Source organism: Lepisosteus oculatus, chromosome 13, assembly GCF_040954835.1.
Source record: "Lepisosteus oculatus isolate fLepOcu1 chromosome 13, fLepOcu1.hap2, whole genome shotgun sequence".
NCBI lineage: Eukaryota > Metazoa > Chordata > Actinopteri > Semionotiformes > Lepisosteidae > Lepisosteus > Lepisosteus oculatus.
This window is the reverse complement of record NC_090708.1, coordinates 25138140-25159106: the sequence shown is the minus strand read 5'-3', so window position 1 is coordinate 25159106 and position 20967 is coordinate 25138140. Positions and strand designations below refer to the sequence as shown.

The 20967-nt window shown below is 38.2% G+C and overlaps 2 protein-coding genes across 7 annotated transcripts in view; one reads left to right on the top strand and one right to left on the bottom strand.

Moving 5' to 3' along the window:
• Positions 1 to 20967, top strand: part of arl13b (ADP-ribosylation factor-like 13b) — a 38892-nt gene that overhangs the window by 15665 nt on the left and 2260 nt on the right. For 3 of the 5 annotated variants that reach the window (XM_015361666.2, XM_015361665.2, XM_006637927.3), the window contains 7 exons: positions 12488 to 12593; positions 13671 to 13873; positions 14817 to 14931; positions 16468 to 16714; positions 17305 to 17415; positions 17943 to 18011; positions 19438 to 20010. In XM_015361666.2, the coding sequence (XP_015217152.2) occupies positions 12488 to 12593; positions 13671 to 13873; positions 14817 to 14931; positions 16468 to 16714; positions 17305 to 17415; positions 17943 to 18011; positions 19438 to 19514 (928 nt within the window). In that variant the 3' untranslated portion in view covers positions 19515 to 20010. Of the gene's footprint in view, positions 1 to 12487; positions 12594 to 13670; positions 13874 to 14816; positions 14932 to 16467; positions 16715 to 17304; positions 17416 to 17942; positions 18012 to 19437; positions 20011 to 20967 lie in introns of those variants that run through there. The other 2 variants (XM_069197775.1, XM_069197776.1) reach the window with 2 other exon arrangements.
• Positions 900 to 8834, bottom strand: stx19 (syntaxin 19). Of its 2 annotated transcripts, none has more exons than XM_015361670.2 (2): positions 8545 to 8834; positions 900 to 3617 (listed from the first exon to the last, which is right to left on the bottom strand). In XM_015361670.2, the coding sequence occupies exon 2, from the start codon at positions 3476 to 3478 to the stop codon at positions 2600 to 2602; it is 879 nt and encodes a 292-aa protein (XP_015217156.1). In that variant the 5' UTR covers positions 3479 to 3617; positions 8545 to 8834; the 3' UTR covers positions 900 to 2599. The 2 variants fall into 2 exon arrangements, with proteins under 2 accessions (XP_015217156.1, XP_015217154.1); XM_015361668.2 differs by having other exon boundaries at positions 900 to 3600.

The following is a 20967-nucleotide window of genomic DNA, read 5'->3' as shown; positions in this document are numbered from 1 at the left end:
GTATGGTTTCAGTATAGAAGCATGCATATGAATTAATGCATCAGCAACAGGTAATTTTATACTCACAGTGAAATAAAATAGTAGGGTAGAAAGATATTTCTTTGCTTTACCCTGCAATTTTAAATCTCTAGCTAATGAACAGCCCTTTATTTGAAATTCCAGTAGTTTAAATTGTATTATTCTTTGAACAAGTAAATAAAAGGCCTTAGCAAACAAAGGCTACTGGGAATTTTAAATACAAACTCTTTGTATTCTGTAATTCTCAGCCTGTTTTATACCTGTCTAGCTTGATCAAGGTGCTGCTAATTGTTTAGGAACACCAACAGAGTCAGTTGGCTTCATTCCATGGATGAAATTTAAAATGACATCAAAACTTTAAACTTTCCTTAAAACTGTTGGTGTAAAAACAGGGTGTCACAGGTTTTGTTTCACTCTTGATTCTCACTGTCCTCCATTATTGTGATCTTTATATCCTGTCCAAAAATATCTAAAATGTATCTGGCAATATATAAAAAAAACATTAATTGCTTGTTTTGTTTTTTGCCCATTTTGGTCTTCTACTTTTTTGCTGTTTGTCTGCTCAAATACTGTACTACGTAACCTTTTTTAAAATTTTGGGCAATAAATGTTATTGAACTAAAATTTTTATAAAGGGAGTAAAAGCAAGTCTGCATACCGGTATTAAAACTTAATGGATGTCTTATATAATAAAGAACTGAAAGATAAAGAAGTACAGAGCGTAGAGTGTGGAGATGACCTCACAAACATGGAATGTAGTATAGTGTTAATATATATGAAGAATAATTAAAATGCTTATTAAAATGCCACCTGCATAGTAAACTTTGGCAGTACACTGGGCAAAGACTGCATCCAATATCATGGTCCAAGGAGTGAAATCATTTTGTTAGTGACTTGTTTGTTTTTTATTCAAGTGGTGTAGGCAAGACATAAATCACAGCTTTGCAGCACGGAAGGTTTATAGATATGTCTCTATTACAGATACAATCTTAAATGAAACAGACAAAAATATGCCCCCTCAGAAAACTGAAAAATCATCATGAGGAGCAATCATGTTATACAAAACTCAAACAAGAAGCAAAACTGATATTTATTTTAATTAACATATGTCATCTTTTCAGGACTCAAAAAAAGATAAGGAATCTCAAGACATTCTCTTGTATTTTATGTCCAGAGAATCTTTAAAACACGGGCCTTATGGTAAAAGCCTGAATCTAAAACTTCAGTGAGCAGTGGCAAAATGAAACATTTAGTTTTACTTTTCCTTAAATGGAATACTGTCACATTAATACACAGTTATTTTCTTTTGTGTTATCTGTGTTTTTGAAGACTTTATCTTGGTTAAGGTTTGATTAACGCTTCTTCATAAAAATGTGAAGGACTGTCCCCTGTCAGGGGAATTTTTTCCTGTAATAAAGTGCATATAAAAATTTGCACATTCAAAAAGCTCTACTTCAGTCCTGTTTCCATTTGGAAGTTCCTTTTAACCTTGCCAGGTGGTAATCAAGGCATCTATACTAAGCATCAAAAGAAATGTATCACCCTATTTATGCATGTGTGCTTTTAGAAGAATAAAATATGTGATTTCTGGATATAGATTAGATGTTGTGGCATAATTTTGATTCATTGATCATCATTGGTGACTGTGATACACTCGAGTGACTTTGTGGCATAAGCACTAAATCACTTCAGTAGTGCAAAATTTAATTTTGAGAGGTGATTTAACTGTTAGCATGTCAAGCCTGGTGAAAATTAAAGAAAAAGATAAACATAAAAAAGAGCCATTATTCCCCGCTTATTGAGTGAAAAACGCCTATCAGATTATTGGTGCCAGCAGAGAAGCCTAGTCCTCTTTAGTGTTAAGGCCAAAGACCTACAGGCTGTGCAAGTCAGCCAGGTGCAAATGATGTGGACATGCAGACGGATACACTAACTGTGGGCAACAGACCAGTGGATGGAGGGGTCGGTGTGTCAGGGTCAAGGTAGGACTGTCTGATGGCTGCAGAACTCCACTTCTATTGATTGAGGGAAATCTAATTGCACAGTGCTACAGTACATTGACTAAATCCTGGAACCTCACCTGCTCCCCTTCCTGCAGGCTCATCCTGATGTGGACAACATTCCAGCAGGACAACACATCTCCTCATGCTTTTCATCAGAATACTTTCCGTGAGAGATCAGAATGTGATGCTGTTATTCCCACTAGAAAACACCTGTCACCTGGTGCCAAGCATGCTCTCAGATCTACAGATTGTGTCGTTTCCATTTGTAACCACAGCCTCTGTTACTCATTTTTGATCCCCTGTTGGATCAATACGGTTAATGAAAAATTATAATAAGCATAGTGAGTTTACCTATATCATGACTGTTAAAAAAAAAAAGTCGGACTGCTACATCTGCTACAAAAAATAATTTTATGGATCACTTTGTGAATTTGTTGTAGGTAAAGCGATGCATTTCTCTTGATGATCAGTGTCAGCTGTGCAATGAAAAACAGTAACACTTGCCCGTGTGCTCGATCTGACCTACATAGCGCACTACAGTACATTACATTCTAGAGTTTGCAATTGACATAGCCTTGCTACTTGCAACAAGGGCAGCAGCAACAGCACATCTTTTTCAGAGGGTTCTTCTTTCGGTACTTGGCTGCTAGCTTGAACTTCTCATTTGTTTTCTGCACAAAGTCCTGGGTCTTCTGGATGTTGGACTCAATGTTCTCGATGTGCTCGCCCTGCTCCTCAACCTGCAGGTAGATTTCCAGGAAGAGGTCTCGCAAGTCCTTCATGTTGCTCTCCAGGTTCATCAGCTCCTTGTGGCGCTGCTCGATCTCTGTCAGCTGCGCCTTGGTGATCTTCACCTCGTTCAAGACATTCTCGTTGAAGACCTCCCACTTGCCCTGCTCCACCATCTCGTCCACCTCGTCCTCCGACACCTCCTTCCCAGCCACCTCCAGCTGCAGCACAATGAACTGCTTGCACTTGTCCTGCTTGCTGACCAGGGTGTCGTTGTACTGGCGCATCACCTGCTGGAAGTGCCGGAACAGGGTCGAATACTGGGTGCTCTGGATGCGGGTGATCGCTGCATTCGGGCCATGCTCGGCCTCGGTGCTCTTGACCCGCTTGGCCAGCGCGTCGAGCTTCCTGTGGAGGCTCTCAGCCTGCAGCTTGATGTCCCTGGTGACGCTGCTCTCCTTCTTCATGACGCTGAAGCGGCGCATGGTGGCCACCAGGTTCTTCTGCTGCTGGCTGAACCTCTTCACCTCGTCCGCCAGGTCATTGATGCTGTCGCGGATACGCTGGACCTCGCTCAGGAAGTTCTCTATCCCCGGCTCTGTCTCAAACACCACCGCCTGTGGGCTGAATGACGCCCCATCGGTCACGTCATCCGCAAAAGTGTTCTTTTCTTTCTCCATCTCTGCGTCTTTAGCTCGCTGCCGGAGCTCTTCTAGGCGATCCTTCATGGTTATTCCGAATGTATTCTTTTTTAAACGCGATCACTTAATTAAGGTTTAATCTCTGTCGTTCAGTCTGCTGTAAAATGAAGTGCCATTATTAGGCCCTGCTCCGTAGCGGTTTTGTGAATCTGAAAAAGAGAGAAAGCTGACAAGTTGATAAATTAAAAAGGCTGTAGTTGGTTAGAGGCTGCAGTCCTTGAGATCTTGCTTCTGCCAGCATCCTAAGAGAGAAAAAAAATCTTTCTATAATCGTTTACTTCTCTCTTTACGTTTATCTTTTTACTGACTGCCTAAGGGAACCATACCAGCTGTAGTTTTGCACTGAACGGTGTCTAAATGGTTATAGTGGTTTCTGGTAGTTCAATAAATCTGTTCATCAAAGTACTCTGGCTCAAAATATCTAAGCATGCCTGTCACTGGCAGCAATTGGGATTATTCTGATTCTGTGCTACCAGCAGGTGTGTGAATCCTGTATTAATAATTAATACAAGTGTGTAATAATCAATGCAGTGATTTATTGAATTCAGGAATATTCTGTCGACTCATTAAACTAAAGAAGGCCAAGCGTGACTTGATCAAAGGCATTATCATTTAAAGTATATTAAGTACTGTATATTTTCAGTATTTTCAGTTTCTACAGAAGAGGAAACTGCTCTGTTACAGTACGTTCCTTTTTGATATTTCCTATGTAGTCCCTGTGAGGGGTGTGCCTATTAGTAAGTGTAAACAGCCACACTAGAATAAAGGCTTAGGGGTCTCAGTGTCTGATGTACTTCCAGCACTTCAGAAGACCATTGGGTTTCCTGTCCCAAGTCACTGTTCCTTGATTATTTTCTTTAATTTACAAAAGCCCTTTGCTTCCTTTTCAACAGCTCTATCAGCAGTATGCAAAGCAAAATGATTAGGTTTGAGATTTTTGGATCTTCTACTCACTGGTCTAATTTATAGATGTTGTGATTAAGGTAAACAAATTCTTCTAACCTTTTATATATATTTCCACAGAATTTAAAGCAAATCAGGCTTTGTGGTCTATGAGTGAGTGATTTGTTAAAAGATCATATCTGAAGGGCTTGGAAGCAGCTCGTTAATGCTGCAGTGATCCCACAGCCTGATAGCAGTTTGCTAAAGTGGGTATAGGCTGGAGGCATGTCCCTAGATGGGCATCTCGTTTTAAGTGCAGGAAAAAGCTAGAGCCACAACAGCAGTGTTCTTGCTCACTTGTCAGTATACCTCAACAATGTGAAAATATGGGATTTGATAAAACACCCAGCGCACACCCAAACGTGTGTACTGAACTGTACAAAGTAGTTACAGCAGCAACTTTAAGAAGCTCCAGCGCAAACTTTCCTGCTTTTTATCCGTAATGTCCATTTCTTTTTGTCTAGTGGGGAAAAAAAAATATTTTTTTTCCCACTTCACACCTGAAGAAGGCTCCACGGCCGAAACGATATGTTTTCTTTCTTCTTTATTTCAGCATGGAATAAAGCTATTACTAATTCCTTTGCAAAAAAATATTTTGTCTGTTTACCATTTCTTAGTTGCATTACAAAGATGAGACAAACTTGCTTGCAAACAAAATGTTTGTGGGATGTACAGTAGGAATGAAAGGTAAACACTGCAAAGAAAATGAACGATTAGAAAGAAAGTCATACCTTTTATATCTGAAGTTAAAGTAATAATTGCACTCTCTTAGAAAACAACATCAAGAAGGGGGATTGGTGTTTGTTTACTTTTAGCAAAGCCTCAAGAGCCATGGCAAAGTCTTGGTTTTTCCAAGCTGATCCATACAATTCTAACCACCCAACGTCAAGAGTTTTGGACTTTAAAAACTAGTTTTGAATCTCAATTGACTAAAAATATTAAATAAATAACCATTACACTAATATAGCACTTTTCTGGAAACTCCACTCAAAGCACTTTACAGTGTGGACCTTAATGGGGATTCCCCTCAACCACCAATGTGCAGTCCCCACCTGGATGATGCAACAGCAGCCAAAGTATACCAGTACACTCGCCACACAACAGTGGGGAGGAGAGCCGAGTGATTAAGCCAATTCTTAACTGGGGTTTATTAGGAAGCAATCAGTGCTGGACCCTGCTGAGGATGAAAGTAAATAGTCTCATTTTACTCATCCAATCTCAATTCATCCAAGTTAAACCTGATCATACCAAATTTACATATGCATTAGTCTGAAATTTAGTTTATTAATGGTTATTACACATCAGATTAGCGGAAAGAACAGGAGTAATAGCAGATTTATGAGGAATTGTGGATTGAAAATAATCCTTACATTATTTTGCTTTGCTAGAGATATGGGTATTAACATCTGTTTAGACATGATGACTTAATAGCAGTTATAATAATATTAAGATTTTCTTTAGCTCACCCTTTTTTTCAAAAGCCACTTACAGTGGTTACACTTACCTATTTTTTACACAAATGTTTTGGAACTTTATTTTATTATTGGTTACACTTATATAGGGCTTTCCTGCACACTCCACTCAAAGCGCTTTACAGGTAATGGGGACTCCCCTCCACCACCATCAATGTGCAGCATCCACCTGGATGATGCGACGGCAGCCATAGTGCGCCAGAATGCTCACCACACACCAGCTATCAGCTATCAGAGGAGAGCAGAGTAATGAAGCCAGTTCATACAGTAGATGGGGATTATTACAGTTTGTCTTCAGGAGCAGTCTGTCATTTATATCTTCATCTTTTGAAAATTTCTCATGCCGAACTGCTATATGTGCCCTACTGTCCTGAACCTGACAGACATGGAGACAGGAGTTTTCTTAACTGATTTGTGTGCTTTCAGATCTCTCTCCCATGCCATTGCCTTATTTTTTTTTCTCCTGATGGAGCTGTGAAACACTGGCAGATGAATCAAGTTTAGCAGAGAGCATGTGAATGTAACCTTTGGGGAGACAGTAGGGGAGGAAGGGGGTTGGGATTCTTCCTGTGTGGTTTTAATAAACGTTCTTATGTCGTCAACCCTTCCAGAGCCAGAGATTACTGACTTGGTGTAACCTTGTTGTGATTGGGAACTGTGAAGAATGTAAATGCTACTTTACAGCCTGCATAACTAAACCAATCTCTTTGGGGGTAAAGCTTATTAATGTAAGAGTTGCTATTGTTCAACACAATACTGCAGTTTCACAGACCTTGAGTGTAAATACTCAAGAGGCTGTCTTTTGGAACTTTCCCTTTCCCCGGGACCTAATTAAAGAATTACATAACTGTTCTGTATGGTGCAGCTGCAGATTAGTTTAATAAGTATCAGCTGATCAACAAGGTTTTGCAGCCATTGTATAACCCAACGCCTCTGTACTTCAAAGAAAACACAAAAACAAACAGAAATCTGACTAATTCTGCCATCCACTCCCATACCACAGTGCGTCATAAGGCAGTGTACGTACATTTTCCTTGGCCATTATAGGTCATGCTAAAGCAAAGACTATTTTTAATCTTAATATGCAAAAAAGATAGTCCATAACAGTTTCTTCCCTTCAGTATGACTTTTCTAAATGAGGCTGTACTCAACGGGGATAGTTCTTACACAATATTTTATAGCATTTCTCATTTCTAAATTCTCATTGGACTTTTGGGGCTGTGAGTTTACTCTGTTTTAATGTTCTTGATTACTTTTTATTAAAGTGTCATGTTTTTCCTCAGACATAAAACATGGGCATAATTTTTACTACCAATGAAGGCATTTTACCATTTAGTCCTTTTGAAATCCATTGTTAACATTCATCCTCGCCATTATAGTCATCTTTGTTGAAGCCAGGAGTTTTTTTTTACAACAGTAAACAGGAACCAAACAAAATTCTTCTTTACTCATTTGAAGCTTTGCAAAGGGAACACATATTTTAATAAAACTAGTTTGTATGGTTAAGGTATGTACTTGGTTATCATCTTTATTATTAATAATAATAACATTATTATTATTAAAGTAGACGTTGCAGTTCTGTTGGCTTAAAGTCAAAACCTTTTTCCTACTTAACAAGTGTAGTAAGTCAACACTACTGACACTTGTGCCAGTAATGCAGATAAAAATGGTTGATAAGGCTTTCAGTGTGTCTTGGTCTGGATACAGGATCTATGTTGTAAATACAGTCATTCACAAAGTTTGCTTTGCAGATCATTGCTGAAAACAAAAATGGCGAATTTATTGACTTTACCTTTTTATTAACTTTATTCTCTTAACATTTTAAATAAAATAAGCTTTGAGTTTCAGTACCACCTTTTATTAAAATGACTTTGTCCAGTATAGCACAATTACAAATACATGATCTCTGGTAGTTTTTAGAATACTGTACATAATATCTACATAAAACGTTGACCTCTAAGAGAAAGCCAAACATTTTTTTCACATTGCTTCGTGTTTCCTGGATTGTATAAATAAATTAACAAACTACATTAGGCTAAAAGGAATGTATACAGTATCTGTACCTAGCTCTAACCAAGCTCTCTTCTTGTACTTCTTGTATCTTGTACTGGTGCTCCTCTCTTTCTGGTAGCAAGCTTTAGAGTCTGCCTTGAGGAACTCAAGCCTGTGTTTTGAGCTGTGACAAGTTTCTTCACCTGTAGCTACTTCCTTTACTGAGTCTGCATTGACTGGATGAGCCCAGGACACAGATTCCTATGGATAGCGGAACATAGTTCAGATTCTACCTATGTGAACTAGTGTTAAACCTGTTCACTCCACATCCTGTATCGTGATGTGGAGTGATATTGAAAACATTTTGCTTGCTTGCAGTTAAGTTGTTTTGTAAAACTTTAAAAACCTCTGAATTTTGTTTTTGCAAACTTCTTATAAATGAGAAAAAACATTTATTCAGACTTCTACATATAGTTCTTCTGTTTGTTCTTTTAAAAACCCATCTGAATATAATAATCCTCCTTTTTCAAACTCTTAACCTGTTTTGTTTTCTTAAAAGAAACTTTTAAAACTAAGAATGACCAAAAGAACACTAAATAATGGTCTGTAGAACACTACAGGGCTTTCTTTTGTTCTTTGTCTTAGAAAATGTGTATGAAAAGATTTTTAGAGAAAAATTCTAGTTACCTTGTTGTGTACTCCTCAAAGATTGAAACACCTTTCACAGGAAGGACATGTAAGCAGGTGTTAGCTCCACTGAAACAAGTAGCATGGTAGGTACTGAAAAAGAACAGCGACACAAAGTCCCATCAGTCTGAGCATTTCCCCGTGGTACAAGTCCTCAGGGCGCAGATTTTGCTTTAGCTTTGACCTCTCCAAATCGCTCAAGAAAACATTCCAAGAACCTAGCGTGTGTTCAAGTCAAAGTTAACCATGACATCAGGACAGCAGATACTGTAGACAAAAACAGTGCTCCTGGGAAATCAGGTTCAGCCAGTTATAAGCCCAGCCCATCTAGCCACAGAAGTGCTCTGCCTGACCAATAGGGTGAAACTGACAGAGGCTTATTAGGCTATCTCTGATCGCAGGATGACGTAATTATGTCAACGGGGAAGAAAGCATGCTGTTTACTTTCAAAGTGCCTTTTGTCTCAAAAGTATTGTATTCAGGGGGTTACCCCTGAGTGTGAAACAGTTCTGATTGTTTTCAGACATGTCCTTCAGTGCACTGAATACGAGAAGCTATTGTTTTAGCAGTGGGAATGTTAGTCTAAAACACTTATTTTGCGTTTATTACACTTTCTTTTAAAATAAGAGAGAAAAACTTAGCAACCGACGTAAAAATATAATATAATATAATAAAATAAAATAGCGCCTTTATTTTTTATGGTATTCATGAGTGTTTTAATAGCACACAAATGTAGTAACAGTATCAGGAAGTAATATCAAGGAATGTATTGCTGGGTGAAATAATAAAGTTTTTGCTTGCACTAATGTAATAAAACATTCCTTGTAAAGATACCAAAAGTATTATCCTGTGGGAGAAAAAAGAGTAATGTGCAAAATTAGATTGATCATTTAGGTGTTGAAATACAGTCCACTCTAGATAAACCTGATAAACATAATGTCTATTGTAAAACATAGTTCCTTATATCAGGTGTGCCCAAGCCTGTCCTAGAGGAAGAGGATCTGTACGTTTACAGTCAATTAATCATAGTTGTTTATTCTGTTAATGGGCTCAGAAAAAGAAAAGAAAACACAAAGGACTGGTAGGTCTCTGTCCTACTTTTTGAGATGCACTACACTTTTTGTGCTAAATTTACACTTTTTGTATTAGCCGGTTTAGTGTTAGTAGTAGTCTTGGGCTCTCTCCTGGGCTTGAGTGGGGTCTCTCCTTGGCTCCTGTCCTGTTGAACCCAGAAGAAGAACTCTTGGTTCTAACTCTGAAATAAGTAGGACCACAAGACCTTACTTTCAGGCAAGCAGATCAGATCCTCCTGGACCAGAATCAGCCTGAGAGAGCAAACCTGGTTAGGTTTCAGGTGTTGGGTCACTGATGTGAACAGTCACTGCTCCAGACTGATGTGAAAAGCAGCTTCATTTAGAATCTTCAAAAAGTGCTCAAATATTTGAAGACTTATTTTTCTCAACTCTGATTGTTTGTTTAAAATGTCAGAAGTTATATTTTGTTTAAGCTTTGTTTAATTCTGTTTGGTGCCTTAAGCTGGGTTATAATTGAAAAAATCTCAGACTGCCATCATTTCAAATGCTTCTTGCCTTCTCACGAAAGGAAAACAATGCAATGTTTGTCAGTAAAAAAAGTAAATATTATATCTATTTGATACAGTACATACACGTATCATATAGTGTTAATATAGTTCACTCTTGCATTCGCTGGAATGGCTGCACTTTTTTATTCTAATAGAATGTTAAACATTAATTTAGCATATTTAAGATTCCAGGCTGACAGCGTTCACCTACAAAGGAAAATTTGGCAATCAGTCAAGTTCTGCTATCTGCTACACCTGTCTGTTCCATTCTTGGTAAGCGTTAAGATCAGCTCTCTGTGTGCTGATGGTTATAAACCATTGTGTGAAAATTCATCTGTATGTGGTGCTGGATCTCCATTCAAGGTTAAAGATGGATTTGGTGGGGTGTGGGGGTGGTTGTTACACTTGCAGAAAACAACAAACATCTACTTATCCATATGTTCACATGATTGTGAATTCCTAAGATTTTAGCAGTGTTACATTACTCTGTTTCTCAAGCTAACATAAACCTGTCTCTGGTTTATACCGTGATATACTGTATACCAGTAATCTCTATATGAACCTTGATGTAATTGTAATGAGATTTGCAAAGCTGATCGAACACTCCTTTCCCACCATACCATACTATGAAGAAAGGAGAACTTTTGCGCTGCTTGTCACAAATAATGCAACGATTTGACTTTGGTATAACACAGCTGCTTCTTTTCTTATATTACCCATGACAGTACTTCCATTACTGCACAGCCTCAAGAACAGAATAGGACATCCTGCCCTGCTTTTTATATTGTACTTTAATTGCAGTGACTGCTGCTTTTTAATCTAGTTTTCTAAAACTAGGCATTATAGTTGAAAACATTTTATTTTCTCCTTAAATTGATATACTTAAAATCGTAATTTCCACATGTACTTTATAAAACATATATGTAATTGTCTCAAATGATCCAAGTCCTGCCTACTTCTGGATGAGGACAAATATTTGGAAAACAATGCTTTTTCGGTAGCAGAACTGTCAGACCTGTTGAATTTGGTGAGTCATCTCGAGAGTGGAAAACTGGTTTAGCAATTTTTGTACCAGTATTCATATTAGGAAAATAAAAGGCTTGCCCAAAGCAAAATTCACAGCAGTAGTTTTATTTTATTTTTCTGTGAAGTGGTATTACACACTGGGAGAAAGGGAGTTGATGATGTGGGTTTGTGCGTGTGTGAAGGAGTAAAGATATGGGCAAAGCAGGACTGGGAGGGGTGGGGTGGGGGTCACACTTGCTTTCCTCTTTGATATAAACCAGGAGGTACAGGTGTCATCTGGCATTGGCAGATCTTTTTTGGTGGTTTTACTACAACAGAACCCTTTCGCTTTTCTCCTTAAAACCAAACAGTGTAACTGTTGCACTAGTTTGCCATGTACTTAGCTCAGTGTTTATGCTTTCATAACAACAAATAGTTGTTTTGTTAAAACATCAATGGCATTATCCTTGTTTAGATATGAATCATTTCAAGGAAGCTGTGCATCAGTTCAGTGACTAACTTAATGCTGAACTCTGGAAGCATGACTTACAGTTGTTGTGTCAAATATTTGCTGTTTGCGGTACAGTGCTTGTTATACTAATGTGCAATGTCTTAAAAAGTATTCACCCCCTTCCAGTAATATCACCAATTTGATGACAAACAATGTATATATTTTTCATATTAGCCTTTTTCAAAACTGTAATGATCAAACACAATCATACTATATATTTGAAAGAAATATAGATTTTGAAGAAAATTGAATGTCACAGAAACCTGCAAAAAAGATACACAGTGTGAAATCTACTTATTGCATAAGGATTTTGCAAAGAGTTACCACAAAACTGAAGTTTGGGGGAAAATGTTTTTTTTATGTTTGTATCAGTATGTAGTAATTTTCTTTCAATATAGACCTGATCAGAAATTATTTCTATTGAAAATATTAGTTCAGATAACCCATTTACAGGCTAGGCTAAATACTTCCTGCACTTTTCTGTCTCTCAACTTCTTAACAAGTGTTATAACCTGTTAATTTGTATTTTGCTTTTAAAAAAGATATTAGTGGGACCAGTAGGGAGTGCTCACTCCTGTCAGTCTCAATAGTCTCAATATACTATACTATAAAAAAGGCACCGTTTTTCTGATGAGATGTAAAACTGAAGTCCTGAATCTTGGTGTTCTATACAAGTGGAAGCTATTATGATTATTATTATTATAGAAACTAAATTGTAGTTTCAAAGGTGTGGCTTGCATTGTGATAAATTTACTCGTTTGTCAGTAATAGCCATGCTTGCATCATTTTATTTAATCTGTGCCTGTGACCCATGACAACTCATAGAAGGCTTTGCTCTCTTTCAGGCTGGCTAACAAGCAGGATCGAGATGGGGCCTTGGCAGAAGCCGACATCATTGAGTATCTTTCTCTGGAAAAACTGGTGAATGAGAACAAATGCCTGTGTCAAATTGTAAGTGTTCCTGAGACATTTTGTGTATCAGATTGTACAACTGTGAGGAAATGTACATGTGAACCTTAAATGTAGGAGTGAAAGCCACTCACTATGATATGCATACATTGTATTTATATACAGAATGCTCTCTTAGTAGGAGTTATAAAGTACAGCTTTTTATCATGCAAAGCAGTCTATGCATTCATCTCCAATTTAATGAATTCATGTAATTTTATATCTGGCAGTGACCAATGTCAGTAGGCCTTCTTTTTGATGCTTTTTGAATAAAGTGCAAACTCTTTTCTGATTTTCAAATAAAAGAGAACATTACTGCAGTGAAATATTTACTCCCCATTCAGTAAATTCTTACTTAGAAAAACCATACAGGTTTAATTAAGAAAACACCACTGGGTTTATGATGAATCGTGTTAACCTTCCTTATGGCTGGAAACAAAGGCAGAACCTCAGTCTTTTAAAAAGTTTTTTGAGGACAGGGACTGTGGTGTTGGCTGCACAGTAAAGCACACACAGTTTTTTGTGTCAATCAAAAATGTTGATGTTTAAATTACTTCAGTTGTGTTTGTGCAGTATTATAAGGAGGTCATTTTTACAGGAAGAAAATACATTTCCAAAGAAGCTAAATAGAAGCTTGTTTCCATGCGTACAATGCCAGCCCTGATTTTTATTTTCTAGGTCTAGAATTACATATTGATTTACACCAAGTAGTGAACTTTCTGGTGCTTCCCAACTACATTGTGATTGCAGTAAGTTAAATTGTGGGGCGGCATGATGGTGCAGTGGTTAGCATTGCTGCCTCACAGATCTGGGACTCAATTGTTGACCTGAGTTGCTACCTGCATGGAGTTTTTATGTTCTCCCTGTGTTTGTGTGGGTTTCCTCCTGGGGCTCCAGTTTCCTCCCACAGTCCCAAAACATACTTTTGTCTTTGCATTTGTCCTGTGATAGACTGGCGTCCCATCCAGGTTGTACCCTGCCTTGTGCCTGTTGCCTGCCAGTACAGGCTCTGGCTCTCCCGCCACCCTGTATTGGATAAATTAATTAATTAAATGATTGTATGTTACATACCTCTTCCAGGAGCCCTGTTCAGCTGTTATTGGGTATGGGAAAAAGCTGGATAAGTCCATCAGGAAAGGTCTTAGCTGGCTGCTGAACAACATCGCCAAAGACTACGAGGCGATAAATGAGCGTGTGCAGAAGGACACGGCAGAGCAGAAGGCCCAGGAGGAGCAGGAGAAACGGGAGAGAGCTGAGCGTGTGCGCAGGGTTCGAGAGGAAAGGTATGGCCCAACATTTCCATGACTGCATTTTTTTCCTAATAATGATGCAGTAGAATTTTTTTGTTAAAGCAAAGCACACAGAGGAAACACGGCAAGGCATATTCACTTACAATAAAATGATGATACCACACAGGAAAGCACTTTTCAAATGTTGAGGACGTAAAGCAAGTTTTAAAGTCAGGGTAATTATAGGAAAAAGTTCAGAATCATGCTGAAGTGTTGAAGCAGGTGTCAAAATAGCTATAAAATTAGCTGTCTTTCATTCTCCTTTCCCCTTTCTGATGCGATTTCCTACCTTATAATATCTTTTGAAATATTTCTTTGTTTTAGTTATACTGGTGAAAGAATATACAGTGCAATATAGAATATAAAAAAGTATTTACCCCCTTCCATTGTTGTCCCATTTTGTCGAATTTTAAAAGATGTCTACAGTTTTTAAAATGAATAGTTTTAAATTTTAAAAAATGTTAAATTTAACATTTTTCATTTTCAAAACTTGAATGCTCAAAAAGTCTTTTATGAGTGAACAAAGTCAAATGTCAGGAAGACCTGCACAGAAAAATCATTTGGAAGGAAGAGGGTGCTTTTGCAAGACACAGATAAAAAAAAGGTTTCATAATATGTAGACTCCATATTGCAAGTGTTGAAAGAAAACAAATATGCCTGAAAGATAGGAAACCCGTTTCATCTACGTAGCTGTAAAACAGAGCTTGTAGAAAACCACCATAATTATTAAAACAAATGGTTCTTCCAAAAGATAACGTTTATGTCAGGAATGGCCTCCTTTATTGAAAGAATGACTCCTCTGGATCTCTTGGAAACTATTACTAGTGGGACTCTGGGATCCTCCCTTTTAGGGCTGCGCTGGAATGCACAGGAGTCTGTTTGGTCTCAGTGCTCTTCTCTCGGCTTGCCTACATATTTGGAGTGTTTTCCTCAACAGGGAACAGAGAGAGAGGGTGCAGGCCGAGCAAGAGGGACGGACCGTCCAGGAAGAGGAGGAGGAAGATGGTACTATGGCGAACCCCTTCCAACCCATCAGCCATGTCATCACAGAGGTATGTGCCTTAGCGAGAAAAACAAAGAGGCTCCCTGCACCCTCTTGGCCTATTTCAAGGCTGGCCTGTATGGGGCAGTGAGAGGAGATTCTATGCCAACTTGATTTGGAACACTTGATTGAAAGAACTCAAGCAACGCTGGTAGTGGAAAAGGTAAGTAATGAACTGGGAGAAAAGCTAAAAAAGAGAATTAGAAAGTCGGAGACAGAGATAGAAACAAATTCAACAGGTAACAAATAAAAGAAAATCAGTATTACAGCAGAAAACCAACTGTAAATACTCAAACGTGTCTCAGAAGTCATAATCATTTAGATGATAGGAAAAATGGAAAATGTATGTAATAATACATCCCCTTTTGTTAAGAAAGAAAACAAATCAACAATTTGCCACAGACTGAGGAAATTCAAAAGTCCATTGTTATTTTACTTGAGCATAGAAACAGGAGACATGTTGCAGGTACTGTACTTGAAGCACTTAAGATAAAACATCAAGCCCTGGAGATATTTCGCTAGTTCTTCGGAAACAATAATTCAAGTAATGTAGACCAATAATTGGTATTACATGGAAAGCTGTGGAAACACTCATTAGAACAAAATTAGAATATTAATACTATATACCAATATCATTCTTGAGCACACTCTACAGTATATGCATTAAGAAAAGGTTAAGGTCTTACTTTACTAATATGCATAGATTTCTCTAATGAAACAACAGTAGTAATTTACATAATATATGATGTACTGTATACAAGCAGAGAACTGATACAATTTCCTCATTAAAGATTGCTTCTTAAATTGCAGGTGGCAGGCATTTAAGGCAATGCATATAGTATATTTGGACTGTGAACTGGTTTATGGATATTAACAGATAAAAATAAAGGGTGAATGCTCCACCTGGCCCCGGCCGATCTATAATAATAGACTCTGGTATGATAAGTTACTCAGGTTTGCATTTGATCTCAAATTATGAAGACTAGAAAACATTGTGGAAGCAGCAAAGCATCTTCAGAAAGATTTAGACAAAATCCAAGACTGGGCAAACGCCAGACAAATAATACAAATTTAAACAGTATAAGAATGGAATACCTTTTACTTGTCTTTAGATATCCATCCTTTGGCCTCCCCTGCAGCGGTATCTCTAGGCTGAAAAATTATATTCTGTTTAACTGAGCTTGTAAATCAACTCAGATGTTCTGTCACATGTTATTTTCTTTCACTTGTAGTTTTGCAAGTGTGCATTTTGTCTTGAAATAAAACTGAACTTTTTCTGAAACATTCTGAAAACAATTAGACAAGTTAATAATTACCATAGTCAGTAATTTAACATTCTCGATCTCACCAGACAGACACGTGCCATTGATAACAATTTTTGCAGACCATGATCAAGATGGTCTTTCTGGACAACAGTGATCAAACTATATTAACATTCCTTAACAAAATAAATAATATGTTAATATGTTAATGTGTCCATCTACCCCTGTGTCTAGATATATGTTCACCTCTGTAGCAGTTGACTGTCTTGGTCTCTTGGATATAGAATGAAGACAAGCTGAGAAAACAGAAAGAGAAACAGAGCAACCAGTCAGATAATAAGGTGGAGGCTGCACCCCCGATGCCAGGGCAGCTAGAGGAGATGGAGGCAGGTGGCGGAGAGCACAGCCCAAGGGATAATGACAACAGCATGCTGCACAACTACAGCACTGCACTGAGCCAGCAGCTGCAGCAGGAGGAAGAAGAGGGGGAGGAGGAGAGCGACAGGCAGACACCCGACAGCACCGACTTGGGTAAAAATGCCCTTTTCACCTCCGTATTCTTACTGTTGTCTCAAACTCTCCACTGAAACTGCCCTGCCTTACTGTAGTTAGGTGCTGGTGTACTGTCTCCCTCAAAACACAAAGGGGACGTGTTGTTAAAAAATGATTAACTGTAATCTTAAAAAAGGTTGTCAAAGAAGAACCTTTTCCCTGCTTTCTTTAAGAAAGTAGAGAAGTCACAAATGAGAGGAGGCCATTCAGCCTGTCTGACTTATTATTGCTCAGTGCTTGATTGATTCAAGCATCTCACCCAGCTGTTCTTGAAGAAACCCAAAGTACAGCACCCACATGGGCTGTGAGCCACCCTCCTACAACACCTTGGGTAAAGAAGTGCCTTCAGTTCTCAGTTTTAAGTTTCATTTCCACATAATTTCCACTGATGTCCTCTAGTTGTGTTTCACTGACAACAACAGAGCTTCTACTATTGAACGGAATAGTAAGCCATACTCCTCATTGAATACAGGGCTCACCTAAAAGCCTAATTCAGCATTCGTGCCTGAAGCAAAACCAGTACTGTTTGAAAGAGATGAAGAGATATTTTTGTCTTTGTGTTTTTGCAGACCAAACCAGAAAGAAGTCGAAGAAGCTTTGGCTGAAGAGGAAACACCGTGTTGACCCCCTGAGCACAGACGAAGCCGTGTCTGAGAGCCCAGCCCCTCCGCCCCCTCCTGGTGAGCACTGATCAGAAGGACACTCTCCCATTGCCAGCGGAGTGGGGTTTGTCCTTGCTCCCCCAATAAAACCCGCTTCTTCAAGCCCCATTTTGATACATATTTTCTTTTAAGCGACAGGCACTGTCTATAAAACACGAAGGTATTTCAGAGATTTTTAACAAAAAGACACACCCATAAACAAGCGGTGAATCACATATCATTGGTTTGTGATGCCTTTACGCTGTTCAAAGAGTTTTTGAAGTGATTCTGAGATACAAAACATAGTTTTTGTAGTGATATCAGCTCAGCTATCCTACTGTAAAATGTAAGAAATAAGTAAGAAATTTATAATGCAAAGAAATTTTTCCCTTCAGAAAAAAAAACAATTTAAATAGTTCGTTTTAGACAAGTAAATCAGAGGGTATTAAATCTCAAGCCTGATCGCTTTGTAGAAGGAAAATGTTCTCTCCAGAATTCTGCTGGAATTACATACAGTATGCGAGACAAACGGGTTCACAAAATTGTGTTGTTTACGTTTCTTTTAGTTGGATGGGGTACCCCCAAAGTTACTAGACTTCCCAAACTCGAACCTCTTGGTGATGCACGACATTCGGGTAAATGTATCAGGTGTTCATCGGCATGTCTTTGAGCTCCCATCGAGGCCCTCCATGCTGACCATGCTGTATATGCTTGTGCACGTGCTGAGGGTTGTTCCTGCATTCATCGCCATGACAATTTCCTGCCTGCCTTTATATTTAACAAACTCACTAATCCTTTTTGAGCATTTTCAGTGACATTTAACTAAAATGCATGCCTCTTTTTCTCTTTTACCTCCCCTAAATGTAAGTTTAGCACTTCACAATTTTTGCATTGAAGACTATGACCTTAAGTGCTTTATTCACCTCAGAATCCACAAGGAAATACATAATGGAAGTGAACTAGCAGTCTACTTAAGTCATTTCCGGTAATTATTTGTGATCAGAGCACAGGGGCACTTTAGGCTTCTGGGTGTTTCTGAATAAAAGAGGAAAAAAGTTCCTATTGTTTTTCTCGATATTGAATTAGCTATAATTATAATATTGATTTATATATAAATATGATTATTTTGCCACAATAATGGCATTTCAAATCAGAAAATGGAGTGTACTGTAGGGAAGAATCATATTGCACCAGTATCCTTAGGAATTGTCCTAAGCTATTTGTGACATAATGTTTGTGGATCATGTAGATGAAGAACTTCAAAACAAAGAGTTCTGTTAAATCAACTGCGTGTCCATCAGGACTAGTAGTGTGTGTATTAGGTTTATGGATTGTGCATGATGTCATAGTTACATCTACACACCTGGGGTTTAGGGCCTTGACAGTCCCACCTGATTTATATCATATCCTGAGCATTAGTGCTGGTATCAAATATGGACATAAAAGATTTTAATCTGCAAGTCTATATAGCTGCAGTTTAAACTGATTCTGCAATGTATAATCCACAAACTAATCCTTAAAGTCTAGCATAAGCTTTAGAAAGAAGAGTGTGATTGACATCTAATTACACTATAGAGCAGATTGGGTTTCTAAAATAAGCACAAATAAAGCACTTTCCTAATGGCTAGTTTACCAGTTTAGTTGGTAGAGTATTGCGCTAGTCATGCAAATAGAGGGTTGGATTCTCCTCCTAGCCCCAGCCTAGCTACAGTATCTGCCAGGCCAGCGCCATCATAAAGGGCAGTTACCTTCACTGAGGCCATTATGCTCCAGTAGCTGTGCTGGCCATTCTTGTATTTACTTCAAAATATTCACAAGTATGACAAATGCCATTTTCTTTTCAGTTCAATTCAAAGGGAACTCAATTCACTTCTGTTTCTTTCCAACCCATATACCTCTGAAGGTTGAGCACCTTTTCATATCAAATTTGTGTTGACATTGCATGCATCATAGCAGCAGATTAACAATGAGCAATATTAACATTGCAATATTATTAATACAATGCGCAGAGGAACTGCTGACTCAGCTATTGATTTGTGTTCTGTTTTTCCCTCTTCACAGATTTCTATGGTAAACCCCTTCCTCCTGTCACAGTTAGGCAAAGACCTAACAGTGACGCTCATGATGTCATTTCCTAGTTCCTCAGCGATTGTTCTCTTACTCTGACAAATCACTTACAGTACCTTGTGCTTTTTGCATCTTCACATTCAACACGCCTTTGGGCAAGACTTCATTCTCTGCATCACCATGCTGATGAGCAGCTTAGATGAGCTGCCACTTCCACAACAGGACATTGAACAGAGGGCCGGCTGATTTCCCCAGAAGAACCCCATTTCTGTGCTTCACTGGAGTTTTTAAGCTGAAAAACTTCATGCAAATGAACCTAGTCCTAAAGTATAATTTATTTTCAAAAGTATACCTCCAACAAAGAAATGTGAGAAGGAATTCTTCATGAAGACTTTACATCTCATCACATTGTCTGGACTTCAAAAAGCACACAACAAAAAACGTAAATAATACTTGGGCCAACATACTGTATTTTACTTTTCTACTGCTTTAAGCCAGTATTTGTACAGACTAAGGTTTCTGTTCTGTTTTCACTCTCTTTTATATCTTAATAAATGTTTTAAAGTATTTGTTTACAGCAGCTTGAATTGATCAGATGGGATGCACTCTAATCCTTTGTCATTTTATCGTTATCTCTTTGTACAAAAATGTTTCCTTTCAGACACATGTGATGAAAAACTGACATTTAACATGAGTTTAAGACTAGCTTCAGTGTAACGTGAAATAATGAAAATGTTTATTTGCACACCTTGCTTTCTATATGTAATTGATAACCCATTCATTCATGTAAATAGATCAGTTGATTTGGATAAATTGCATACTGTCACCTACTTTAAGCAAAATGTTTTCTGTAACAATTTGATTTCTGAAATGACTTTATTTTTTTAATTTTGTACATCATCTTTTTTTTAAGAAAAAATTCTTAAAGCACACAAGTTGCATATTTTGTGCCCGAGAGGTGATGTCAGGTTTTCTGAGCACTGACATGTTTCTAAGTAATAAGAAGGCACAAGCAGAGCATGAGGCGGTTTTGTGTGAGGCGCCTCATTGACAATGTAGAATTCTTTTTAAACTAGTTTATGATTGCTTTAATTGCTTTATTTTAAGCCACATTGTAGGTTTCTGTGCTTTAAGTGTCATTTAAAAGACAGATTGGGAGTACCAGACTTTAAATGGGGCGAGGCGGTGGCTCTGTGGCTAAGGATCTGTGCCTGTGGCTGGAAGGTTGTCGGTTCAAATCCCGCGGTCGGCAGAGGAATCCTACTCCATTGGGCCCCTGAGCATGGCCCTTAACCCCACCTGCTCCAGGGGCGCCGTACGATGGCTGACCCTGCGCTCTGACCCCAAGCTTCTCTCCCTGTCTGTGTATCTGTGTCTCATGGAGAAAAGCTGGGGTATGCGAAAAGATGAATTCCTAATGCAAGAAATTGTATAGGGCTAATAAAGAAACAGTACATTATATTATTACATTACATTATAAATGAATCGATCGATTTAAATGCAGCAACAAAAACATTCTTCAAA